Source organism: Arvicola amphibius, chromosome 9, assembly GCF_903992535.2.
Source record: "Arvicola amphibius chromosome 9, mArvAmp1.2, whole genome shotgun sequence".
Classification (NCBI taxonomy): Eukaryota; Metazoa; Chordata; class Mammalia; order Rodentia; family Cricetidae; genus Arvicola; species Arvicola amphibius.
The window spans coordinates 44,717,482-44,734,307 of NC_052055.2; the positions used below are offsets into that span (position 1 = coordinate 44,717,482).

Here is a 16,826-nt window from a genome sequence, read left to right on the forward strand (position 1 = left end):
CAGTTGTGGTAAGGGTAGGAGTCAGCCAGAGGAGGCAGTTCATTATTCCTGAGAACAAGATGAGCCACATGGCCAAGGCAGGGATGTTTCTATAGGACAGGCGTGGCCCTGTATGCTCTGTGAGTGAGCTCTGTCTGAGCTCACTTGTGACCATTTGCCCTGAAGTCATTGTGCTCTTCTGTGGCCTGTCCTTTTGTCTTTGAAAGCTTTCTCCTTCTGGCTGCAGGCCAGTGAGTTCTCCTGGCCTCCTCTGCAGTCCCCTTCTTCGCTATTGTCTCTGACTCCTTGTTCTACTGTTTGCGAGTCTCCCGCTGTCTGGAATTGGTTCTCTCAGGGTTCTTTATCTGTCCTCGGCTCCAGCGTGCTGTGTGTGTAGAAGCCCACAAGTACTTTATAGCTGCGTTTTGACCTTCAGAAGCTAAGCCACATATCTCAGTTGTGTTTTTCTGGACCCATGACATGTCTTCATCACTCTTGGTCAGGGATGCTGGTGTGCAGGAAAGAGACCTGGTGTTTGTTACTCTTCTAGTCCAACCTCCACCTGAGCTTCCCTCCCTGCCTTAGCTGGCTCCTGGCCAGTTCCTACAGACACAGGTCACATACCCTGAGGTCAGGAGATAGGCTTATGCTCTTCTCTGATTGCTGCATCCACCCAGTAGGCTGAGATAGCAAAGACCCTTGTTGTCTCTAGTCCCTTGCACCTCAGGCTCATGTCCCGAGTCTCTGCCTCTACAGTTTCCCTTCTGTCTTCTACATATGAACCAGCTCCATAGCTCTGCCTCCCTGATACCATGTCACTGGACACCAGAGACACCACTTCTGGTTTGACCATACTCTGCCTCTGCCCTGACTTTTTTTTCCCAGTGCTTGTTGTATTTGTTGTCTTTTCCTCAAAATTGAGGTCCTTGGTTGCCTGTGTCTGCTGCAGCTCCTGCTATGGGTTGCAAGCAGCCACTCAGGACCTCATTGACTGAATTGGAGCGTGGACAGTCACCAGCCCTGAACACTGTTAAGCACTAATATTTTCTACAGTGAAGTGGGTGTCTGCCCATTGGGATCTAATGGGAGATAATGCTATGTAATTTATATAACCATGTCATAACAGATTTTGTATAAATTAGCAAAATATCTCAAAATGCTAAATGCAGGTGAAATGGAAATGACTGAATCCCAGATAAAATCATTTCTGAATATCTTAGGAGAAATTTTGAACAGCTTTGGTAGTGAAGGGGTTACCCTTGGTAGTATTTTATTGAACCACAAATTGTTATTTATAACCCATGTCAGGAGCAATTAAACTGATTGATGATTAAGAAAGTTTAATAGTTGAATAATAAGATGCAGTTCTTGACAGCTATTTTTTCTCATTCTGGAAGCATATTTTATGAGTCTAATAACAGTGTTGAGGATGGGCTGTATAGCATGTTGTGGTGTAATTATGTGGTGGTAATATAATATTCAGTCTAGTGTTACGTGGTCTATTATGTACAAAAAATTAAAATACCAATTATGATTTTTTGATTTATTATTGAAGTGGTTTATTAATTTTGGCTTACCTAAAATTTACATCTGGTAGCCTTGCTGCTGGCTTTCTTTGCTCTGGCTTTCGTGCCAGTGCTGGTTTTCCTGATGAATAACTTCTTTGGTTGGTGGGGAAGATATGTGGCTCAAAAATGGCTTGAGAAATAAGTACTGATGTTATGAAGTAGGAGATACAAACGAGTAGCAGCTAAAAGCACGCTCTAGCTTCTGAACAGCGTTTGTATGTGGAGAGAAGAGGTTTGACTCCCTAATTGCAGGGAATATGGTGCAAGCAGTTGAAACATTTGGCTGTGCTTCAGCAGCAAACAGCTGCAGTTGCTGTGCAGTTTCTCCAAGGTGTTTCGCGCATGTTTAGAAAGGCTGGTGCCCGTGTAGGGGTATCTGTCTAGCTGCTTTCCTGACAGGCCTTTGCTCAGAGCAGCCAAGGAGCCAGGGATGAGTCTGCTACCCTTCCTAGCAGTATGGCACAACCAGTTCACTCCTGGTAGCAGGAGTTTTTCTTTGTCATAGTTTGTATTCACTGTTCCTTTGAGTGTCAGCCTGGAATGCTTGTTGTCTGTTTCCTTTTGATGTTCTGTGGCTCCTTAGCCCTTTGATCTGACCTGTTTTGTTTGGTCTTCTCAGCATTCCTTTTCCCAGTATCCCTGAAAGCTGCCTCCATTTTCATCAGCAGGCTCCTGTTGACTTCTGCCTAAAACATGATTCTGATTTCTTGTACTGGGGGATTGTACAAAGATACAGGCTTGCTCTTGGCTCAAGCTCCTGGGAGATTGAGAATCACACAGAGGGATTGCCTACTAATGATGAATTGGGGAAAGGCCACAAGTCCATGCTGTCCCTCCAATTTAAGGAAGTATCTTTTTCTGCCTCCAACAGAGGAGCCTCTGAGTCTGTTTGAATTCTGGTGCCGACATGCTGTGTATTGCTGTCAAATCTTAGAGTGAGTCACGGTGTCGGACCCAATTTAGAAATTGCTTTATCCTTTGCATCCTTTTGATGCTTGACTCAAAGACCCTCAAACTGACCTAAAGTGGACAGGTCCAGGCTGTCCAGCTTGTCAACACCACCTGAGCACAGCACAGAACAAAAAGATTTCCACTCAACTTTTAAGGGAACATATTTTCTTAAAGATGAGAAATGAAAGCCTTTGGCCAGGCTTCCTGTCACAAAGAGCCTTTCATGAAACCTCCTGAAGAATACAGATGCAAGCTGAGCATTACCTGCCCGAAATTCTGGAGTCAGAGGTTTAGATGTCAGTGCTCAGAGTGTGTAGTCTTTTTACAGATGTTACAGATTGGACATCCCTCAATGAAAACCCAAAGACCAAGGTGCTCTGGAGTTAAATATTGATTGCTGTTATGATACTCTGAAGTCTCAGGTCCAGGAGCCCCTTAAATTTGGAGGCTGTGGGGTCTTCACCCTTGGCTTTTAGATAACTTGCATTCATTCTGATAGTTCACCTTTTGTCGTAGGTAACAAGTGTTGACCCTCATTTCTTAACTGCTTTTGAATAAACACAGATATTCGTTATACTAATTTATGACCATCTTGGTTTTGAAAACCAACTGAAAATGGATGTCAAGGATATTTCCAAGTTCTCCTAAAATTGTGCCCTAGATTCATTGTGAATTTCCACCGTGGACACCTAGGTTCCTTCCCATGGCCACCAACATGACATTGAATGAGTCATCCTTAGAGCTAACACTCATCTGGAACAAGCACAGAGGCTTCAGTATTCAGGCTCCTGACTCAGTCATATGTCCTAATTTCTATGTGGTTTGAGGTTTTCCAGGCTCACACCCCAAATTCTGCATTTCATGATCTCAACACAAACACAATGAGGAGGCAGAAACCTCTATGTAATTGGGTTGATAAAGACCACATTCTCCATAGTTCCTCTCTCAGTGGCTTTGTGCTCGCCCCAGGAAATTGAGATACCAAGTTCTGATGTGTGTTAGTAGCAGGCCTTCTAAGGACTCATTGTGGGTATTCAGGGTTGGGAGGTAGGGTAAATCCTATTGATTCTTCTCTCCTTCTGTCTTTCTCCTCTTCCTTTTCTTTTTAAAATAATGTCTTGTCATGTAGCCTAGGCCAGACTAAAATTCACTGTGTCGCCCAGGATGACCTCAAACTTTTGATCCTTCCATCTCAGCCTCAAGTACTGGAATTTCTGTTGGGCACCAGCATGCATGGCCACTAGTGTCCATCTAAGTGACAGAGGTGACCGTGGAGGTTGTATGTCAAACAGTATTGTGATTGTGGATTGTGATGGATTATTTTGTAAAAGAGGCTGGTAGGACAGTTTCACACTTGTGTGTTGATACAGCATTCCTGAGCCCTTTGAGATGCTGAGCTGGGCCAGTGTGGTGTGGCAGGAGAACACTGTTCAAATGAGACACAGATGTAAAACCTGGCTAGGGGGAGCCTCTGGCGGTGGAAAATACAAATATGTAGATGTACTTATTAATGCTAATATTTTATTTACTTGTGTAAAGGGATGAAAGGAAGGTATCAGGGTTGAGGAGCAGTCTTCAAGGTAGTCTTTTTTACTCCCTGCTAGTTTCCTGTAAATCTGAGCATGCCCCTTCCAGTCTGTGTCAGGACCCTCAGCATGTCCTTCCTCAGCATGCCTTCCACCTGCCACCTGCGGTTGAGGTGATCATGATGTGGGATGTCTTTCTGTTGCTGTGAATATATTTTATTACCATTGGTTAATAAAGAAGCTGATTTGGCCAATAACCATGCAGAGTTGAGCAAGACAAAAAAAAATCCAAGCAGAGATACATGGAAAAAGAAGGCAGAGTCTGGGAGATGCCAGCAAGCAGCCATAGGAGAAGGAAGATGTGAGGTAACAAGCCATGATCCTCATGGTAAAATATAGATGAATAGAAATGGGTTAATTTTAGTTGTAAGAGCTAGTTAATAATAAGCCTGAGCTAATGGTTCAGACAGTTTGTAATTAATAGTAAGCCTCTGAGTGGATATTTTAAAAGTGGCTGTGGGACTGGTTGGGTTGAGATTTTAGGATTTTAGGAAATCCTTCTCAGTGTGCTTTACATTTGTGTAGAAAAGTTGTCTCATGGGACATTCCTTCTAATAGTGGGACGTAGGGCCAGAAAGTTGGCTCAGTGGTTTAAAGCATTTGCTGTTATTACAGAGAACCTGGGTTTGGTTCCCAGCACCCCAAGCACTCATTCAGTGCATATATACATGCAGGCACCCATACATACACATAAAACCTAAAAAGAATAGTAATATATGTGATCTGATGTCTACCTCCCAAAGAAAGGATGTGGCTGATCAACTGAGATTAACTCCTTGAAGGATTGTGCAGCAGCTTCTGAGATGGTTGTACTTTAGGTGATAGACTTTTGGCGAATTTCCCCTTGTATGTAGTATTTTGAGTTACTCAAATTTCTTCTGTGGCTGAGTGTTCAAAAAGTGCCCAGTCATTTTACCGCATGAAGAATTTGGACCTGCCCCACAGGCTCTTGCATGCTAGTGCTTGTGATGATCAGTGTTACTTTTCAGTGGGACAGAATCTAGAGTCCCCTGGGGGATGGGCCTCTGGGAGTGCCCATGAAGGATTATCTTGATCATATTAACTGAGGCAGGAAGAGCTGCCCATTGAGGCTGGTACCATTCTCTGGCAGGGAATCCTGAACCACATATGAGTGGAGAAAGGGAGCCGAGCACCACACACTCACTGTGTTCTTCCGACTGGAGGCAGTGTGACCAGCTGCTGCAGCTCCTGCTGCCTTGATTTTTCCACCATGGTTGACAATACTGTGAAGCCTCCTGCTAACCTGTGCTCTGAGACTCTCTCCCAGAGACCTTAGTGGATTTGTTAACCTCTCCCCAGCAAACTCTCCTTTCTTGTCTTTGTAGGGCTTAGGAATATGTTTGGAGCTGTCCTTGTAGGTTCTGAAAGTCAGCTTCTCATTCCTGGATTGGGCAGGCACTATTTTAGCTGAATCCCTGTGTGGGTGAGCGGTACATCTTATGGATCAGTTGGTTTTGCTTCATGGCTTTAGCTGAGTTCTTTGCTGCACGGTTGTTTCAGGGTGTTTTCTTTATTCTCAGGTGGCCTACTGTCATGTATTTCTTACTGAGAAATAACTCTTTGTGGATTATTGTTATGAGCCATTGGCCCGTAATAAATTTGTTGGACTTTCCCTCTTACAACCACTTATGAGTTTTTACATGATACAGTAGCTCTGTTTATCCGGCTGCCTTCCTGACCTGCCCCTGAGGGGGTGTGTGGTAAGCTGCACAGCTTCTCCAAAGCCTGCACCACATTCTTGTTTGTATGGAATGAAACAAGCAAGGTCCCTAAACAACCCACCGAGGAGACTTTTCGTCCAGTGGAAGACTCCCTGGTGTGGAATGAACCAAACCTTCTTGGTGTTAACTGACCAAGGATTCAGGACTCAGGGTTGCCCATCAGGGATCCTGCCTTCTTTGGTCCTTTAGTTCCGCTGCTGCTTTATTCGCAGTCTGAACCAGAGCTGTTTTGCTGGCTGACATGAAGACCTGATAATCTATCGTAGGTTATTTTTGAGTTAATTAGATAAAGATATAAGTCAGTTTAATAGACTAATTTATGATCAGTTTGTATTCTTAGTGGGTTCATTCTCTATAGGTTCCCACTGCTAAGAGGTGGGTGTCGGTGCAGTCTCCTAATTGGAATACAGCATCAGAAAGCAGGTCTTAGCTGGAAGTCCTAGATACCTTTCCTCATTAAGGAATAACAAGGGACCCAAATCTCTTAATGCCATACACAGGCAGGCATCCTGTGAGGTGATGGAGTGCTGAGCCTGCTCTCATTGCACACATTGTGGCCTAATGACCCATGAGGTCCATGGATTTTTCTGCCGTCCTATGGTGTGTGGCAGGGAGAGCAGGGTGGGAGGTTGAAAGCCTCCTCCACTGGAATAGTTAGGATCTTCAGGGGACGCACAAGCACCTTGCTTTCCTGAGAAGCCACACCTATAATTTTCAAAAGCAACCTCAGCTTTTTAACAATCGCAGCTTTTGTGAGGGTTTCAAAATAGCAAAATTGTTCTCCATCTCCTGAGAGAACTGAGTCTTCTTCAGGAGAGGAGGTGGCTCTGGCAACTTACGGGCATGCTGGGAAGCATGTTTGCTTCCTTCGGTTTGAGTAAGTTACTTTTTATTGTAGTGTTTGTGCTGTCATCGGCATACGCAAATTAGAGTTTTCATACGCTGCCTTCAGTTCAGTAATAGCCTGAATGTTTCTGGAGCTGAGGAGCTGGGCTGGTGCTTAGTTCTTATTCTTCAAGGAATAGTCTTTCTCATTATGTTTGTAATTATCCATTCCTCCTAGACCACAGGCTCTTTTAAGGAAGTCTGTTCATTCCTTTGTCATGCATTTAATGAGCTTCTGCTTGGTGCTTGGTACTGCTCTAGGTGCTAGACACATAGGCCTTGAAGTATTCTTCTGTGTCGAGGGTCAGTGGCAGGAAGGTTAAAAACAGAGATGGGAGATAGTGCTTCCTGCCTGTGTGGTGTGGGACCACTGCAAGCTATGTTCTATCCTTTGTAGTGGGGATTGTGACTGTGGAATTGACCTGTTCCCTTGCACACCTGCTGGCTGTAGTGGGCCGTGCTCATCTGTGCTGCAGTGGGCACTGCCCTGCCTTTGCCCACCTCAGGAGCACTGTATCTTTCTCTGGCCTGTCTTACACCATGTCTCTCTGATGACAGGGATCTACATGGGTCAGCTCAGAGCCTAGTGTCTGGGTTCTCCAAGTCTCAGCCCTCACCCACCTCAATATCACCTTCCCTAGCACCATGATCTTAATGTGGGCAGGCATACACTCTGGACAAGCAAGGGCTCCTACACTCTGTCTCTGTCTTACTTGCTTCCTCCTTCCAGCTTCCTTATTGGCTAGCATCCCTATAATGAGCAGCCAATACATGCTCAGTCCAGAGGACAGTGAAGGAACAGTGCACCACTCTTCTTTTAGACGTTAAGGCTTCTCTTGTCCCTTCCTTCCTAACCCAGTTTCTTGCTAGTGCTTCAAGCTTACGATAGAACCAGTTACTGCTTTGCAAATAGTTTCCCTATAAACAAAAATGCCCACTCTGGTGGTGGTATGAAGCTAAGTCCAGGCAGATTAAAAGAGTGCTTTAAAAAGTTTCGATTTTAAAGAACAAAAGTGACATCACAGGCCCAGGAGGTGCCTTTCACTGTGTGCTTTGTGCTTACATCCTTGTAGCATTCTGTATCACAGATTCACCCACTTTCTGTGTCTTGGTTTCCTGCTTGTCCATTTTGTGAGATTGTTCTGGCCTCTGCAGGGCATGTGGAGGGGGGATGGGAGCAGAATTGTGCTGCCTTGGGAAGGGGTGCTGATTCTCACCACCTGGAACTCCAGGTCACTGAACAGTCGTGGATATGGGCTGGCTCACCCACCTCACCCTTGTCTTGTGGTTCTTGTTGTTCACAGCCTGCCCTCTAACCATAGGCTTGTGCTATGGCCCTCACGGGTAGTGGCTGAAGTTTTCAGCTGTGGAGTAGAGTGGGAACTGTGGCTGTGGTTTATTCTCCAACCTTGAATTGAACATTATTTATATTAGAATTAAACATTCTCACTGAAGAACCAATTTGATCACAGTGTTAGTTGTTTTTGCTGAACCAGAACTTTGTGAATTTATAGTGTGGAGTGGTGGCACTACCCTTACCAAAGCAGGACCCTTTCTTCATGACAGAACCCGAATCTCTGTAATTAAGTGGTAAAATCTCCATCACCGAAGTGTCAGGGTTTCAAATTTAAAATTCCCAAGTTGGGAAATGTGAAGATTAGATCCATAGAGCAATTCCAGCTTGCTTATAAAGAACAGAATATTTTTGATTACCAGTTAAGCTCCTAATTATGTGAAGAGGTTTATTGCAGGGTTTGTGCAGCATAGGTGATTAGTGTCGTCATGACAACAGCCTCTCCCTCCTTCCTGCCTCCAGGAGCTTGCTCTCTGCCAGGTGCTGGCTCTTTACCTGCAGCCTGGCATACCAGACATCTGTACCAGTGTTGAATGATCCTTTGACAGGAGGGGAGACATATAAACTGGAATCATTTTCCCCTTTTTCAGTCACTACCCTCTGTCACCCGAATTGATATGAGGGAGAGCCTAGCTCCAGTCACTGCTTCATTTTACCAGGTAAAGTTCAGGTGCTCAGGTACCCTGACCATTCCAAATCCAGACGTTGTTCCTGGAGTCAGTGGAGACCTGTGGAGAAAGGGAGGCCTACTCACCCAGGAGACCCTAACTTGGGGTCATGTCATGACCTTAGTTTTTTGCCTGAGTGACAACCCATGTGCTGAATGTTTTACCGACAGTTTCTAGTCACTAAGTCCTATGTTTTAAGTTGTAGTTGTTTAAGTGGGTTCAGTCAGCTCTGGTCAGATCTCCTCCACTCAGTGCCCAACTAGAGGCCACGGTGTGACAGAGAGGCAGGAGAAATGTGGAGGGAGCACCCAGGATTCATGTCAGGCTCTGACCCTTCCTCATCCCTGTCCTGAGTGTCACTTCCCTTCAGGTTCTGGTCTGTGCCCTCATAGGTGCTCTCCCATTAGATGGGTTGAGTGTGTGCAAACAGACTCCAGCACAAACTCAGAATAAAGACTCAGTGGCCAGCAGTTAACACATGTTGTTACTGCTGGTCCTCCATCCTTGCCCTCATCACTGGACTGTTCTCCATTTTGAGCCTGTCTTTCCCAGTGCTCCTCTTTGTTTCTGGGTGTGGGAAGATGGATGGAAAATTCTGATCTTTGCTTCTCTAACATAGCTTTTGGATACTTCAAAGCAGCATTTAAATACCTGTGTGCTTGCCTCCTGTCCAAGTGTCTTGATTGTTCCTTCTATCTCTCCATCTCCTCACCACCCACCACTTCCCACCAATTTCCCTCCTCTGCAGCTGTCTACCCACACTTCCATGCAGACTTGGGGATGGTTAGGGTTCCTCCAGTGCTGTGCCCCCTTATAGCACTGCCCCTGCCCACTGAATGCCAGCAGTTTTCTTCACCTAATCATTCCAGCCACAGGTGTCCTGCACACATCCCCATCAGTCACGTTGCCCTTGGCAGCTGGGAAGGATGCACTGTTCTGACGGCTCCAGCAGCATCACTTCTCCTATTCCTTATGAGCCTTTGCCTGTCATTCTTCCCTGGACCCCTGTGCAGAGGAGGAAGAGGGGCCCAGCTTGTTGTGTGCCCTGTGAGCTGTGGGCCCCCTGGTGATGCCTGCAGGGTAAATGGAGCTGTTGACAACATGAGGTTGTTTTCAGATTGACTTTGTATCTAGTAACATAGCAAGTGTTTTCAAAGCAGCTCATTTAACTCATCCCCAAAGCCTTTCCCATGATCTAAGGAGTTAGGTCACCCTGAATCTAATGTTTGTGCTTCCTTTTGACATACTGTTCCCTCGGTGTCCTCTTGGAGCCACAGAACTTTGTCCTGGCTGACTAGACACTTCTCTGCTTCCTTCAGGTTCCCAGAGGTTGCGTGCCCCGTTAACTGCCCGACTTTGGAGGGGTCTTTGTTCCCATGGTATAGGGCTCAGGGTCTGGGTCCTGCGTGGATAAGATGCTGAGATTGTGGGGAGAAGAGTGGCACACCCCAGAGCAGGGTCGTACTTGCGTGTTTCCATTCCAGTTTATAATTAAGTGGAAGAGCAAGAACTGGATTCCTGTCAGATTTCAGATGAAAAAATTTAATAATTCGTTAGTTCTGAGTCAACCTCGGAGAGTCCCTAAAGTGCTCAGCCCTGGGTCCAGTCCTGGGCTAAGGTTGTGTTTAACCTCCCTCTCCGAGACCAGGGGTGCACTGTGCATCACTTACCTTCCACCACAGCCATCTGCTTCTAAATAGCATGTGAAGTAGTGTGTGGATGGTCCAGGGAGGAAATAGTGCTCACTGAGCACTAAGGACAGTCTTGACCCTGTGCTGGGCCAGCATCTGGCTAGTGCATTTTCACTTGGGCTCTTCCCTCCAGCTGATGACTGTCCAGGTCAGCTTTCCTACCCTGTCTTTACCTTTGTGTTGATAGTGTTTCCTTCTGAAATATGTTTCTTCCTTAGAACCCTAGGGTTGCTTGCCTTTTGTTATCTGTCACCGTAACTGGAATGTATTTTCCCACTGATGTGATGGTGACATCTCCACATGGGTAGGAACGCTGCAACTGGGGTGTTTGCTGGTTGGAGAGCTAAACTCTTCTGCATCAGTTCAGGCTTCCTAGCTGTGGACATTCTCCTGATAGTCCACTCAGCCCCCATCCATGAGGCTTCCCTGCTGGCTCCCACTCTAGTTACCTTCAGCTTGACCTTTTGTCTTCCTTCCCTGTGACAGCACACTCTGTGCAGAGAGTGACTTCTGGAGCTAGATGTCTTGACTGAGAGGACTCATCCACCCTGTGTTTGTCCTCTGCCTGCTTCTTAGAGTCACTAGGTCAGCATATTAGCTCCCAGTAGATGGAAGGGGACTCAGGTCAGCTGGTCTTACCTATGGTGCTACCCAAGCCAAGTCTCCTGGGATGGTCATCATCCTCTTTTCTTTGGGGGTGACCTCTCCAGGTGGTATTGGCAGTCTGCACTGGGTTCTGAATCTGTACCCACAGCCTGGATCTTCCAAAGTGCCTGTGTCTCCATCCTTGTCTATCTATCGTGTGTGTGCCTGCCATGGGGTCCAGAGTATTCATCTTATTCTAACAGTGAGGGCAAGTCTGATTCTCTTGGCGTTTAGAAGACAAATCGGCAGAGGGCTTCTTGGAGTTAAATGCCATTACTTCATTACATTGACGAGTAACAAATGACCTGCTATGAGAAATGACGCCCAGAATAGGCTGCTGACATTTCCTTGGATAAAATAATAAGCTGGCTAAACAGACAAAGAAATATTAAGGCCTCTGCCCACCCCATGCAGAGCCCATTCCATATAGGCCCAGGCTGTGCTTGCCCAGTTGCTTCTGTGAACGCGCAGTCTGAGAGGGCTCTTCTCACTGTTTCCCTCTTATTATGCCCAAGGAGATGTCCCTGTTTTTGGAAGGCCCTTGACAAACAATTTGTCAATGGAAAACATTTCAAAAGATGTCCTCAGACTGTGATTGTTGGTTCAATGCCCCAAAACTGGAAAATAAAATCAGACCTGCTCCTAGTATGGGAATCAGTTCTGCTGAAGCCATTTTCCCGGGGAGCAGAAGGCAGTTCACACCACATCTGCGTTCTTGACTTTTCCCGGTTAGCTCAGCAGAAAGGGAAGCAGTGGGGCTGGGCTGGATGTGAGGTAGGCCTGTTGGGTTCCCCCATTGCTGCCTTGCAGTGAGAACATCTGTCACCTGAGAGAGGTGATAACTTCTGCCTCTGTAGCCTGAGAGACTCTCAGAATCACAGAGGGGCTGTATCAGACGGTCTGGTCTGTCCAGATCAAATTCTGGCCTCCTGGGCCAGCAGGGTTCCCAGATCAGATGTTTTCAAGAATTGGGCTTCTGAGGACAGGCCATAGAGGAGGATTCTTGTATTGCTGCAGGCCAGTAGGGGACAGAGCTGCCAGAGAATGTGGCCATCACAAGGCAACTCAGGAGGGTCAGGTGAGGTGCTACAGCTTTGCCTGTAAATCTGACCTGTATCCAAGGGAAGGGGAAAGTTGACAATCAAGTCTGTCTCTTAGGGTGGTGAATCCATTGGATCGAGCATGACAGGAGTAGTCACTGACCCTTGTTCTTTCTGCCACCTGGGCTGTTCTGACCCCTGAATATGTATTATCCTTTAATGAATTAGCTTCTTGGGGGACATGCCTTTCCTACTTAGCTCTGTGCCCAGTGCTGGGGCTGAAACAATAGTTCCCATATAGAGTACCATCAACCCAGCTACCTATTACTTCCAGCACCCCATAATTGAGACAGTCACCCCTGTTTGATCAGCCACATACAAGAGAGAAGTCCTGTACAGTCCCCACATGCAGGTACCCAGAAGACACACCAGTGAAAGAGTCTAGGCAAGGCCACAAGGAGTCGGCTCCTCTCTATACGGCATCCAGAATAAGCACGGCTGCAGACAGGAATTTGGTGGGTGCTGCCAAGAATTTGGAGGAGGGCAGAAAGGGGATGACTCCTGAAGGGTACAGGGAATCTTACTGGGGTAAGGAAAATGCTCTGGAGTTCATGGAGGTGATCTCACAGGCTCTTTACACAGAACGACATGTGCTTGCAGTATATAAATGTGGTGAAGGTCCTTTATTTACACCTTTAGAAAGTAGATTTCATGGTATGAATTATGTCACAGTTTTTTAAAAAAAAGCCATAAACCCAAGCAGTGCTGTGAAAAGAGCTGGGGCACTAGCACCATTACTGCATAAGTGTCTTACAGACCCAGTATCACTGCAGGTGAGCTGGGAACTGGTGGTCACTGATGTACTTGACCAAAGAGCTGGGTCCTGCTGGTTGTGTGTAGGCCTGTTACCATCTCCATACTCTGTAAGTCAGCACAAAGAGCCTGCTTGTAATCTTCTACTCAGGGGCCCTGATGTGACAACTCCTTTCTCCATTACCTTTCTGGTCTCTGTTGAACACGAAGAACCAGGAAGGCAGTGTTCCCATCCTTATATGTGCCGGGCGCCATGCAGATGCTGGTGAGGAAGTCATCACTAAGGATGGTCAGGAGGCTGGTGGGCTGGGGCCCAGGCCCTTTGTGGGGAGCCATTGTGAAGATGGTCTGAAGTGATGGCTGAGGATGTCTGGGAGACTGCAGACTTGAGCCAGGTCTGTTGTGGCTGCGACTGAGGGCTTCCTGAATTCAGCCTCTCCTCTTCTGCACCACTGTTTGCATGCCACAGGCTGTTAGAGACCCCGGCAGTGGGAGCAGCGGTGACGGTTACCTGAGTGGGTCAGTCTGAAGCACAGAGAGGGATGGGAAAAGGATGAATTCTGGATAATTGTTAGCAGTTTTGCTAGCATTGCTGGACTTTGCTTAAACTTTCTAAATGTGTCTGGGTTAAAATGCTTCTTTCTTAAAGAACATTTTCTTTATAAAGATGCACATGTGTTTGAAAATAAAATGAAAATAAAATGATAAATGGATGGTCAATTTTTAAAATGTTTATGTGCATTTTCCAGGGTGATTGTCCTTCTAAGGGTCTAAATTGAGTTTGCTCAAATATCTGATGAAACATTCCAATTAGGCATCTCTCTCCTCGGCTTTCAGAAGGAAATGATTTCTGAGCACCATTGTCTTCTTTGAAGCTCATCTGGGCCTCTGCCTTCTCGGGTATTAGACACTAGCACAGAAGTTTTTACCTAGAGCAGTTTGGAAAGCTCTACCTTAGAAACAGTAGTCTAGAGGAATTATTACTGAGTGAAAATGTAAATTTATTAGAAGCAGAGTTTTTAAAACTCTGTTCGAGCAACTTTCAGATCTTTTAGGGCTTAGCAATATATGGTCGGTTTTCTCTTTTTAGAATATGAGATGTCTGAGCAGTAATAATTTATAATATATTAATTATGCTAATTAATCGGAGTGGATTCAGAATATTAATTATCTGCAACTAATTAGGTATTAAAATTGAGAACCATTAAGTGATGAGGTGTGAGGCTCATGAGCCATTTATTCAATGTGATGAAAAGCGTGGTGGAGGGAGGCTGGCGTGCATGTGCATGGTTGTGGTCTTTGTTTGTTTATTTCACATGGTTGATTGCTTCTTGTATCTTCCATGCTTGTTCTGTACAGACCAGGAGGACGTGGATGAGGTCGATGTCTCCAGTGTGCCTGCAGAGGTGCTTCGCAACATTGAGGCTGACACCTACTGGTGCATGAGCAAGCTGCTGGATGGCATTCAGGTGAGCCTTGGGCTCCGGAGGCTCAGGAAACACTAGCCCAAGTGGAGGGAGGCCGCTGGGCTACTCTCCACACACTGGCTTCTGAATTGAATTCTGAAAAAGCAGGTAGCCTTTCTCTATGTGGAGTCTTCCTCCCCAAGGTCACAAGACATGAGATGGGTCATACGTGCTCCTGGTTCTGGGAATAGCCATTGTGTCCTGCCAAGTATTTCAATAGGAAGGTGTGTGTGGAGTCTGATCCCCATGCTCTGGTCTCACCATTGCTTATGCTTGTATACTCTAGCCTTCAGCACCACTGTGGGCACTGGGCCATAAGTTCTTGGCCAACTACTAGGCACCTATCCCTTTAAGGGGCTCTAGTCTGTACCTGCTAGACCTATGAGCAGCCCATAGTCCTTCTTTGGTGGCATGGGTTGCTCTCACTGTGCCTGGTTCATGGGGAGACACCAGCTATTAGAGTCCTGGGTACCTGGGCACCGTGGTGGGGACATTGTTGGTCTCCACAGAAGCAAGGGTTAGTGACTGGGATGTTGACAGAAAAGCCCTATGACAGATTGATTTTATGTAATTAGTGTTTTTTTTTTTTTTGTTTTTTTTTTTTTGTGTGTATGTGTTGAAACCTGCACAGTGCCCAGAAAGTACTTTGTTGGCTGATAGGATGGGGACAGGAGCTGGATGACTTGTGGAGCAATGGTGAAGCAGGCACACCAGTCCTTAGCCCTGTGGAGTGTTTGGGTTGGTCTTGGCTCGTAATACCTTTTCTAGGTACCTGCTTTGCACCTGGCACTGTGTTTTGCCCTTGAGCAAGGCATGAGGCATGCCTAGAGGACCACACTGCGGACTGGAGCACAGGTGTGGCACACAGAAGTGGCAGCAGCCTCCCAGGACTGAGTGTGGCAAAACGAGATGCCACAGGTCACTGTTGACAGAGGAAGGGGAAGGCTAGAGTCGGGTTTAACTGTCATGAGGGACCAAATTCCCAAGATTCTTATCTGGGAGCCACTCGTAGAAGTTATACATGAAGGCCATAGCCTGTACCGTGCTAGCTAAAGTGGCATCTTAGCCCCCGGGGCATCAGGAAGCCAGCTGAGCCACCGTAGCCCTCATCTTTCTGAGTAGGTGTTTCTGCTGAAGTGGTCTCAGCTTATTTACGGGACCTGAAGGTCAAATAAAGCTTCAGAAAATGTGTGGCTTAGACCCTGAGGCTTAATCCAAAGGGATCAGCCAAGTGGTTTGTGAAGGAGGTCTGGGTTTGCAGTGCTTTTCATACCTGAGGTGGATGGGGAGCAATTAGCATCCACTTGTCTAACTGAAGAGCGGAGACCTCTTCTTTGCTGCTGATCCAGATGGCCCTTGACTTATTTTGTTTCTTGTAAAGACAAATGTGCCCACTGGAGACATGTTTTGGCCCAAACATCAATTCATCACTTCTCTCTTTTGTTAATGTTTTCATATTTTTTACTCCTTCAGAATTTAGCCTTTCCCTGCTAAGAGAAGGGATTGAACTATAATGTAAAGCTTATAAATTATCACTGTCGCGTCTCTGATTGTGAGTGATGGGACTTGTGCCATTTAAACCCAAGATTATCTGGCTTCTGTTTGTAAATAAGATGGCTGTACAACGAGATCAATGCTGCCCTTTCAGTTTTCACCTGGGCTTTGTTGTCGGGCAAAGGGTTTATTGACAGGACTGACAAGCAGAAGGCACAACACTCCTCTGGCGCCTTTGTTTACAGCACGTTTGCAGCTCGGTGGTAGCTATCTGTCTTCTCCTCATGCGGCTAGGATTGATTCCACATGAGCCTCGTGTGAGCTGTTCTGCCATTAGGGATTTGGGAACTTGACTGTATTTCTTATGGCCAAGGCAATCCCAAGAGACTGGAGACTTTGGGACCCTTTTGTACAAGAGCCAGTGTCGTTTTAGGTTAGCCTGTGAGGGTATAAGCTTGGTTAAAATACAGGCTTGAAGCTGGGCAGTGATAGCACATACCTTTAACCTCCAAACTTAGGAGGCAGAGGCAGGCAGATCTCTTTGAGTTCGAGGCTAGCCTGATCTACAAGAGCTAGTTTCAGGACAGATTCCAAAGCTACAGCAAAACCTTGTCTTGAAAAAAAAAATTACAGGCTTGAATGAACCTTTACTATCCTCCAAGGGCCTGCATGACCCTGTCCCTTACCAGTGGTGGCTTGTCTCTTCACCCACTTGCCACTCCAGGTCACACCTCTCTCTCCTCCATTCTTTGTTCTGCTGGAATTCTCCCCTGTGCCATGGTCTGGGTTGGAGGCCCTCCAAAAACAATCTTATTTTGTTGAACGCAAATGTTCCTATCTGGCCTTTACCCATGTCTTCAGCGTTTCTATAAGGTTAAGCTGACTTATCAAGGTGTGTTAGCCATCCACACACTTTCTATGCGTCTTCCAGGGGCTCATGACTC

At 46.2% G+C, this 16,826-nt stretch overlaps 1 protein-coding gene across 1 annotated transcript in view; it reads left to right on the forward strand.

Annotated features, from left to right (window-relative positions):
• Tbc1d22a (TBC1 domain family member 22A) overlaps window positions 1-16,826 on the forward strand; it is a 292,925-nt gene that overhangs the window by 137,272 nt on the left and 138,827 nt on the right. Inside the window, exon 9 of the mRNA XM_038342834.2 lies at window positions 14,282-14,391. Within this exon, the coding sequence (XP_038198762.1) occupies window positions 14,282-14,391 (110 nt within the window). The remainder of the gene's footprint in view (window positions 1-14,281; window positions 14,392-16,826) is intronic.